Source organism: Rhagoletis pomonella, unplaced genomic scaffold (assembly GCF_013731165.1).
Source record: "Rhagoletis pomonella isolate Grant_MI unplaced genomic scaffold, Rhpom_1.0 Rhpom_scaffold_00540, whole genome shotgun sequence".
Lineage (NCBI taxonomy): Eukaryota > Metazoa > Arthropoda > Insecta > Diptera > Tephritidae > Rhagoletis > Rhagoletis pomonella.
Window position 1 is genome coordinate 37,157 of NW_023459094.1, and position 11,046 is coordinate 48,202.

Below are 11,046 nucleotides of genomic sequence, written 5' to 3' on the forward strand. Positions count from 1 at the left end.
TGATCTCCGAAATAGTGCTATAACTTCTACCGCTTAGACTTTGTTGCATTTTCAATTCTTCCTAATAAACAATCGTGGTACAAAGCTCAATAAAAAATATTTATTTATTTTTATTTTTAGCCAATTTTTAAACCGCTTTCCAGGTGCCTATTTTTTTTTTTTAAATAAGGTTGTTTAAAAAAAAAACAATTAAACGACAAAATCAAAAACAGCTTTAATGCACAATACAAGAGAAACGGCAAATTATGTCACAAAAAAATTATTGTTTTTATTATTTTTAACCAAGTTTTAAACCGCTTTCCAAGTCCCTATTTTTTGTTTAATAAGGCTGTTTAAACAAAAAACAATTTAACGACAAAATAAAAAACAGTTTTAATGCACAAAACAAGCCAAACGGCAAATTATGTCACAAAAAAAATAATTGTTTTTATTATTTTTAACCAGGATTTAAACCGCTTTCCAAGTCCCTATTTTTTTTAATAAGTCTGTTTAAACAAAAAACAATTAAACGGCAAAATCAAAAACAGTTTTATTGCACAACCCAAGCCAAACACCTTACATCTAAAAAAATACCAGAGCGACAAAATTATTTTTTCCACAAATAATTAACGGCAAAAAAACGGCAAAGTCATGGTCATATGCGACATTTTTTGCTTGATGTTGTTTCGCTAACTTTCGGCTATGCCGAAGGCTTCATACCTTTCATGAACATCTGCAAATTTTACTTTGACAGATTACTGCTTTTGAATATATCTGAATACATCGATAGAGGAGCTACATACTAATATAAACAAGTAAGAAAGTCTATGTTCGGGCGGAGCCGAACATTAAATACCCGGCGCAAGTATTAAATATATGATTTCCACCTTTTCGAAAGCTACGGCTACATGATAAGCGGGTGTATAAGTTTTATATAAACTAGCATCCTTAAATTTCGAAATATTGGAATTTTAAGCATTTCTAAAATTTACCGTTATATGAAAAGCGGCCGTAATTTTAGTCCGATTTCAACAATTTTCAACGGTTTGCTTTTATGTGGCAAGCACAATAACCATACCGAGTTTGGTACAAATTACTAGAACGGTTAACGAGATACATATATGTGATCATAAGTGGGCGGTGCCACGCCCATTTTCCAAAATTTTATCATAAACGTATTCCCTAGTAAAGAATTGTTGCAACCATCAATTTTGAATAAATTAGCTTTAATATTTACTGATATATCGAGGATTTCGTATTTCTCGAAATTAGCGTTATATGGGATGTGGGCGTGGTTATTGTCTGAGTTTAAAAATTTTCGGCCATTTGGTATGCTGTATCAGGGTCAACAACTGTGCCAAGTTTGGAAGAAAAATTTATTCAAAATGTCAATTTTGAGTGAATTATCTTCAGTAGTTACTAAAATATCGCAGTTTTCGTATTTCTGAAAATTTCCGTTATATGGGAGGTTGGCGTGGTTATTTTCCGATTTTGCCCATTTTCAATACCATCCGTCCTACGCACGAAAGAAATACACGTACCAAGTTTCGTTAAGATATCTCAATTTTGACTCGAGTTATCGTGTGCACGGACGGACGGACGGACAGACAGTCACCGCTTAATCGATTTCTCTTTTCATTCTGATCATTTATGTATACATTTGTCCATATCTATCTCGATTCGTTTTGCCTGTTACAAACAACCGTTATGTGAACAAAGTTATAATACCCTTGTGCACAAGTGCGCTCGGGTATAAAAATCGGATCTAAACAATCAGAGGTATGGAAGATATACCTTATATTAGCACCAATCTAAGTGATTTTCACTGGTATGTTATCGGTATGTAAACCGGTAACACAATTTATTGGATTTAGTTTCCTACATAAAGGAGATATATCGCAAAAACTGGTATCTGAACAATCAGTGGTATAGGAGTTAAAGCTTATACAGCATAGATTTTGACGATCTTCTCAGTAGACTTTGTATTATTATTTATAAAATATCTTATGAGATTTATCGGTTTTAGCTGTTCAAATAAAGGAGTTTTACAGTAAAATCCCATATCTGAACAATTAGATGTATGGAAGATACATATATGTTATAGTCACCCGATCCTTGTTATTTTAACTGTAAGTATTCTGTTAATAATGAGTGAAAATGGTGCGAAATTTCATGTTCCTAGCTGCATAAATGGAGGAGAGTTATGATAAAAGACCTCATATCTGAACAATCAGTTGTATGGGGGCTGCAGGTTATAGTGCCCCGATCTTTGTTATTTTCACTGTAAGTTTTCTGTTGATAACTATTGAAAACAGTGCGGAATTTCATGTTCCTAGCTGCATAAATGAAGAAGTTATAACGAAAAATCTCATATCTGAACAATCAGTTGTAAGGGAGCTATATGTTATAGTGGTCTGATTCTTCCGGTTCCGACAAATGATTAATACATTATAAAAATATATCCACCTACCATATTTTATCCGGATATCTCGAAAACTGAGAGACTAGATTGCATACAAACAGACGGACATGGCTAAATCGACTCAGCTCGACGTTCTGATCATTTAAGTATACATTTTTATGGGTCTATCTCTTCTTATTCTGGTACTTACAAACATCGGACCAAAGTTATAATACCATTTCATGCTCATAAAAGGAATAAAAACGGAATCTGTAAAAGAAAAGAAAAAACGAAAAAAATGTCCAAAAATCGAATCTCAAAAACGTTTTCTTATAACAAAAACTGTCCAAAATGGAACCGGTTATAAACTGGTTGCAAAGTAATGCACTGGGCGACAATTGCCACCGCCAATGGCATCGCCGTGTAAAACTGGACAGTTGAAAGCATTGCTTGGGTATTGAGAACTGGTACTGTCGGCAAAAGGCCTAGTTTTAGGCTAGTCAGATTTTCTGTAGGGTACATATATGTAGGTAAATAGGCAACTCAATTGAGTATGATAATTTTTGTGTGATCAGATAACATTATTCTTATTGGTTTTGATAAACATTTTATGCCACTGGCTTACAATATACCTCTATTGGTTACAATATTTTAAGCTGTAATAAAAAATTTTTTAGTAAGTAATAGTTATTGGTTTTGAAAAAAAAAAAATTGTATAGGAGGTCCTCTCCTAAATTTCGTTCTGCCTACGCCCATGCACACGTCCAAAACTTATTGACAGATCTTTCGTCCATATATGTATGTATATAGAAGAAATGAAAAAAGGAGGTTTGAACAGCAGTTTGTGCGGGGGATTTGGGCTCTTTAGTGCTTCGGTAATGCACTTAAATTGATTTTTTAAATAATTCTTTTTTGTTCTGAGGCTAAGATCCCGTTCAAAACACAAGAGCTTAAGGCGCGTTTTTATGAAAAGCGTATTTTAAAACGCGTTGGTTGAAAAATAGTTATGTTTTTTTTGTTTCACAAATTTTTGTTATATTCTTTATTTGTACATTTACGCAGATCGAATAAAAATGTATTTATATACTTATGTAAATGTTTTTATTTTTGAACGAATCCGTGTAAATGTATTGTATGAGGCCTTGAGCGCCACAGTAGCTTAACTGACATTTCAAAAAAAGTTGAGGTGCACCGTAAAATGCATTATCAGAATCGAAACGGTAATAGCCCTTTCAGTTTTCTTTTACTATAATAGGTAGCACCACGCAGGTGCAATGAACTTTTTAGTAAAAGACCGCATTTATTTGTTATATATCCTTCTATCTCATATTACTAAAAAAAATTTTTGTAGATAGGCTCCCCTGGCCTTCCTGGCCTCATATGTAATATGAATTTGTTTAGTTTTCTTTTAATAAAACTATTTATTGTACCCATATCTTATTTAAGGCAATTACACGAGTTTTCTTTTTACAGTTTATTGTATAATAAAACATTGTTTTTTACTTGGTAACTTTGAGGTAACTTTGTTTGTAAATTCTGGTCAGAAAATTTTTTGTAGTGTGGCAACCGTGACTGGCACTCCATTTTTGGTGATAGAACTTTTTGGAAAAGTATCGATACCAGCACTCATTTAGAATACATATGTAGATACTACAAAGAAGAATAAATGTCAGTACTCATATTTGAAAAAAAGTATCGATTATACCCGTATTTCCAAATATTTTTAAGGCAACGAAAAGTAAACAAAAATCAGATTGCTTTGTTTTTATGACCTCTTCTTATTTTGAATGTGAATAAACATTGCTTTTAATAGTTGAAATATGATCTAATTTGCAATAAGTTTATTTCTACAGGCGTTAGTTGAATGCTTAAAGCAAAAGCTTAATTAAAGTTTTTAAAAGCAAATATTTTTTAATTTGTAACTACACATGAGTATGTAGGTGGGGCCCAATTGTTTGCCATCTTTGCTTACTGGTATAGGCAGAATTTTACCAATTACCTTCAGCAATTCTCTGTATTCCGTATGCGCTATAAAAAGTTTTATCGACTGCGTATGTAATGGGATATCAAGTGATTGAATTAATGGATGTAAATGCAGGTTTATAAATCAGATATTTTTCTTTAAAATGCAGGTGCGAATCGACAATAGTTTAAACAATGACAATATTGTAAACTGTTTTTAATGACACTAGAAGAGCGATTCAAATGCATTGTACATAACAAATCTACATGTTCACAGAATACGCCATTGTTTTTATCATACACGAAAATTAAGAAGAAATCAACTTACCGTTAGTTCAGTAAATCAAAGAATCTCAAAGTTTTTAACATCGAAGAAATTAGTGGCAAGCCCGCAGCGCGCAGATTTTGCCCCAAGCCCAGAGGCTCCTAGACACGGTTTCTGGTTTTTCGCAATTTGCTCGAAATTAAGAAGTCGAAACAGATTCGAATTCACCGGGTCGAATTCGGTGGGTGGGTCTGGTTAAAAGCATACACCAATTTTTTTTGGTGTTCTATTTGTATATAAAAGCAGTTATTCTGATCTTTTTTTTTACCTGAAAATCGTCTTTTAAGTATAAAAACTAGCAAAAATAACTGTACTCAATGCTGTCAACCGCCATATGGTAGCAAAGAAGCCATTTGGTAGGTTTTGGAACCAGCTCTTGGTAGGAAAAAAGTTTTACAGTGGTAACCCTGCAATAGGTATATGAGCCCCATTACGGGCACGAAGAAGAAGACATTTGCGATCCAAAAGTGGAAGGTATTCGCTCTCTATAACCTATTTTTCTAGCGTGAGGAACGCTTTGTGGGCTGTTTGCGGCACCCGCGGGCTCGTGTGGAACAAACCTAATGAAACGATAAAATGCATTTTGTTTCTTGTCCGTAACGGTACATATTCAAACTTTTGTGATTTTGTTTGGGACGTTGTAACTAGTAGATATTTGTATCCTATTAACAAAAAAAATATAAGTTGTCGCTTACGATATAAACGCAAAATATGGCTCGATAAAAGTATGTATGTACATATGTGTTTCAATTAATATGGTTCCATTCCGCCCGAACACCCCAAAGGTATAAAAAAGTTTAACAAGAATCACGAAAAAGTAGTAGAGAATCGTTGGTCTCAAAAGAAGTACTTAGTCAATACCTCTGCAATGACAAGAACAAGTGAGATGTCCATAGCAAGTAGCATTAGTGGTCTTCCCTTAAACTCGTAAAAGCCTTGTAAAGCTCTTAAAACTCGTAAATTTACGAGCCTCGTAAAAGAACTGTTAAAATTGGTTTAGAGCTGTATTTACTAGTCCCTCGTTAAATTACGAGGCAAATTTGATGCGCAAACGACCTCGTAAACTTCAGTGTTACCGAGGGGCGGACAATTTTATACAAAAACGTATTATATTTATAATATTGAAAGCAATTGAATAAAAATAATATGCGAACAAATAGAATGAATTGCATGCACTAACTGTAGAAACTTGAGTTTTCTGCTAGTTTTCGGAGTTTTTGATTCACAAGATGGCGGCCTGTTATGGAAAATACCTCCAAACAAGAATTGTTTCACAAAATCCTTGTTGTCTATCAAACAGTCACTTTTCGCACCTATTTACACATTTTCACAAAGGGGGCGTCCCATAAAGGTCTCGTTAACTTACGAGTTTTACACAGTTTAAGACTTTTCGAGTTTAAGGGAATGCCCTAATTGTGTGTCGCATATCTTGGAAGTAGTATTGGTGAAAAAAGTGTAATTATGGCAACTTAACGTAACTCAGAGGCAATCTTGTGTTCTATCATTCCTGCACTCAACCGATTGCAATTTTTTTTCTCAACATTCAATATTTTTGCAAACAACGCCACACACATGTCAATTTGTTGAAATTTAAACTGATCGTATCGATTTGTTGCCTGTTTGTGGACAGCCTGAGTTAGATAAGTTATCCTAAGAGAAATTAAGAATGATTAAATAATTATTATTATTATTAATAAAGGATAAGGATCAATGTTTCCCTTACGTAGAACATTTTCAAGGCCAATGACTTTACCCAAGCGAATTAAATAGTTTTTAAGCGTGCAACATTTTCCGTAGTTTTTAAAATTCGTCTATGATTTGAAAACCTTTCTTCACAAGAGTAGCAAAAACTAGCTAGACTCTTGAGTAAAGGAATGAGAAATCAATTAAACAAAAACAAACTAAGAATGCCATTGCTAGTTTTGCAGCTCTATTACCTACTATTCATTACCTTTTACTACTGCGCGTTTTACACTCTCACATATTTGTACTGTAGTGGAAAAACTAAATTTTTACGTAATATATATATATATATATATATATATATGTACATATATGTATACAACGTTTTGCAGATCCGAAAGCCCATCCGTGCCGCGTTTCCTAATGGGCCATTTGGCCTTTGCAGATTTGTGCTTGGGATTGTATTTGCTGTTAATCGCCGCCATCGATGCACATTCCATGGGTGCCTACTTTAATTACGCTTATGATTGGCAATACGGTATGTATGTACTTTAGGATTTTGCAGCTATTTACTTCCCCATTATTAATCCTTCCTATTTATAGTTAACGATAAAAGTAAACAGCACATGTTTTTTATACCTTTAATTTCAACAATTAAGCAGAAGAAGCGCCGTGTGTTTAAATTAGAGATGGGAAAGGTACGTGATTTTTATGTGACAGAATGTGTCACGAGTATTTATGCGTGGGTGTGAACGGATTTAAGAAAAAATCACGAAATCGTCGTTAACCTTTATGTCAACAGCAACATACCCGGGTATGTTTTGCGTTTTCAAATTGCTTATCTTGGAAACTATACATAGGATTAACTTGAAATTTCATGATATCCTCAACAAAGGTCTGAGTGGGATTGGACCACCTGGACTAGAGATCTGACCATTTTTCGACTTCTACCCCTTACATCAACAGCTGCATACCCGGGTATGTATGTGAAAACGCATGCAAATATGTTGATACATTTGAAAAGTATACTTTATTCCGAATCAAATTCCTAAAATTTTGCATCTGAAAGCAACAACAAAGATAGCTAGCACGGATAGACGATAGCGAGATTAGTTGTATCTCATTGAGTTCGTTCGTTTCGCCGCTGGCTAACTGTTGGCGAATCGATGACGGCTAATATAATATTGTTAGCAGACCCCGCGAACTTCGACCTGCCCAAAATTATTATTTTTTTATTGAAACATTTTGGTCCAGCATTTTCACCAACAATTCACGGTCACGATTTCCAGTGATGCGTTTATCTGCTAATATTACGGTTTCATGGTTGTAAGAAGGCATATTTCCGTTGCCGTCTTAAATAACCTAGCAAAAGTGTATGTCCGTGACGAAGTTCTTGAAATTATCCAATGATCTGTCGTTTCAGAGCACGGTTAATTGCACAACGAAATAAATTTGAAAAACTTTTTCCTCTTCACTCCCTGGCGGAAACAATGATCCGGTTCAATGGTGAATCTGTCCGTGAAACTGTACCCATATATAGTTATCTCAGCCAGAGCATTGCTGTTCTACAAAAATCCAATATACATACATAGCTTTATTTCAGAAATGCCTCAAATGTCTTATTTAGAAGCACAATATTTCTGATGGTTAATTTAGCGGTGGTCATTTGAGATTAACCCCTGTACAACTTAATCCTGGTGTATCCGAATGGACCTTTAACACACAGTAATATTGGCAATTCACGTCCATTGGGCCAATCGGAACACACGGGAGCTCGACATAATTGGCGGTACAGCACGTCGATGTAATCGGACATTCATGGTACTTTTTCTCACTTGACGATTTTTCGTAATAATTCGACTTCAGCGCTACCCGGCGGCTCTTTTTTGCAATAGTATTGCCCTTACCAATACATATCTCGAATATGAGTCAAATTGGAGGATAAATAGGATTTTTAGTAATAACTCGACTTCCGAACTTGGTAGGCAAATTTTTTCGCAGAAATATTTCCCTTTACTATACCAATACATATTCCAAACATAAGCAATATCGGATCATAAGTAAGATTTTTAGTAATAACTCGAATCCAGCGAAACTGTGAATCTAACTATCCAAAGACCAACTCAAACACAAAGAATTTCTTTAAAATGGGTTCACTCACAAACACACGTACAGAAAAATTATATATACACACAAAGATACGTAATAGTTCAGTACGATTGAAAGGCGCCACGCCCCCTTTTCTCAAAGAGTAATGGATTGATTTCATATGTCTCCATACCAAGTTCCAGTACTCTACCATGAACACTTCCAGAGATATGCAGTAAAAAAAATTCGGTTTGTATGGGAGGCGCCACGCGCCTTTTTCCAATCACCGCAAATTTTTCTTCATGACTATGCACTTGATTTTATATATCTCCATACCAAGTTCCAGTCCTCTACCATGAACGCTTCCAGAGATATGCAGTATGAATAATTTAGTTTGTATGAAATATACTTTAAATCCGCGTCTCATACATACCAGATATACCCAAAATATTTCATAAAGATCGGTCGAGCCTTTTCGGAGGACACGACACGAGATTTTTATATATTAGATAGAGATAGAATGATATATGTAAAATAAAAAATATGAAAAATTCGAAATTTTAAACTTTTTAGTTACATCTATTGCATTGCGGAAAATTAGTAAAATGATTAGCACAAACGAGTTTTTTGCACAACATGCTGGCTTTTTTTTATTAGGCGTCGTTTGTATTATATATGTAACAATTAATAATAATAATAGTAATAGATTGGCACTTACACATATGTTAGTGTTTGGCCGAGCTTCTCCTCCGATTTTTGGCGTGCGTCTTGATGTGGGTACACAAAGGGGAGGGACCTACAGTTTTACGCCGACTCCGAACGGCGATTGTATTTTTATGAGAAGCTGTTTTTCATGGCAGAAATACACTCGGAGGGGTGACATTGCCTGCCGAGGGGCGACCGCTGTTAAGAAAAATCGGTTTTTCTATATTTTTTTCCGAGGTTTCTTTGACCAGGGCTTGAACCCAGGTGCTGATGAGTGAAAGCGCGCACTGCTTACCACTACACCACAGCGGCCGACACTTATCTACCTTAGTTTTGCTAATCTGATTATTTTAAGCGTTCATATTAGGAAGTGGGCCGTAAGCGTTTCCTTTTACAGAAACACCAGATTATCCTGAAATTTTCGCAACGCGAACAGTTCTTCGGCGTTTCTAGGTTACTATAATTGTGTGATCTACAACAAACTGCTTGATAGTGGCTACTGTTATATCTAATTAAATGTGGCAACACTGAACTCATGTAAGTAAAATATAGCCACCTAAAAGTCTACACTACGTTGCTTATGTATTTGACAGACTTTTCGTCCATTTTCTGACAGTCAGTTACGGCAGCTTATGCATATTATAGTTAGCCCTTAAAGACGAATACACAAGGTTTGATTACAATTGTACTACGCTCCGTCTTTTGGCCAGCTTTTTCGAAAAATTGGCCACTGTGCGCTGTTAGGAAAAATACCTTTTTTCTCAATTTTTTTGTGATGTTTCTTTGACCAAGGTTTAAACCCAGGCCCCGCGGAGTAGAAGCGCGCACTGCTTACCACTGCCCCTTTGTTTTTTTTTTTTTTGAAAAAAGAACAACTGTGTCCGTTAAATCGAGAAATATTACCCGTTCAGGGTTAATACTGATACATATATCTTTCTTCCGCACGAGCTGGTCCATTCTTTGCAGACCTCAGTATGTTGTGGGTTTGAAACTAGCAGCTTGTGGTGGTACAGCATACCAAGTTGTTCCATCTTTGTCAGAATAGCTTCCCCGGTTTCACCTGGTATGGCGTACATATATATTCAAACCCCACGATCATAAAGTGTGGTCTAAGAAACTTATTATTTATACAGTAAAATAACATATTTCTCAAATTTTGTTTTACATACTTAAAATAAATTTATTTTTTTAGAAAATAACAATACAGACTTAGCCAGATTAAAAACAAATTTAACAACACAATGTCATTTCCCATATAAAATGTATGTGCATTAGGGTGGTTAAAAATAAGTAAAGTCGGAATTTTAATGCTCTCACCCCCTAGAATTGTTATATATCGAAAAAAAGCACACCCCTATTTTTTTTAATTCAAAAAATATTTAGAGGTCGCTCAAAGTTTTCCATGTATGGGGAAAACCAACTTTTCGTGGAAATAGTATGGAATTCTTGAAAGTCAATATTTTTCGATCGGAAAACTCTGGTTCTCTTCAGGAGACTTCCAATAACAATATCCAATTGTTTATTTAACCATTTTCAATGCTAAATGGCATTTTGTAGGGGTTTGGCGGACATATAAAATATAGTTACTATGAAAAATTGGTTAAAAAAGTAATTAGGTATTATTACTGGGAATCTCCTGAAAAGAAACAGGGGTTTCCGGTCGAAAAATATTGATCTTCAAGAATTCTTTACCAATTCTACGAAAAGTTGATTTTTATCAATATAAAATACATGAAAAACTTTGAGCGCTTTGAGCGACCTACAACTGATTTCAAAATAAAAAAAGAGGTGTATATTTTTTCGGTATAGAACAATCTTAGGGGATGAGAGCATACAAATTCCGACTTTACTTTTTTTTACATAAATTTTTGGACCACCCTAATGGGCATACCCGGGTATACTG

The 11,046-nt window shown here is 34.8% G+C and overlaps 1 protein-coding gene across 1 annotated transcript in view; it reads left to right on the forward strand.

The window, feature by feature from the left end:
• LOC118751108 (lutropin-choriogonadotropic hormone receptor-like) overlaps nt 1–7,102 on the forward strand; it is a gene marked incomplete at its 5' end in the record, with an annotated part of 40,213 nt that extends 33,111 nt beyond the window's left edge. The window contains 2 exons of the mRNA XM_036485876.1: nt 6,743–6,888; nt 6,954–7,102. Of these exons, the coding sequence (XP_036341769.1) occupies nt 6,743–6,888; nt 6,954–7,102 (295 nt within the window). The remainder of the gene's footprint in view (nt 1–6,742; nt 6,889–6,953) is intronic.
• Between the last annotated feature and the right edge of the window lie 3,944 nt (nt 7,103–11,046).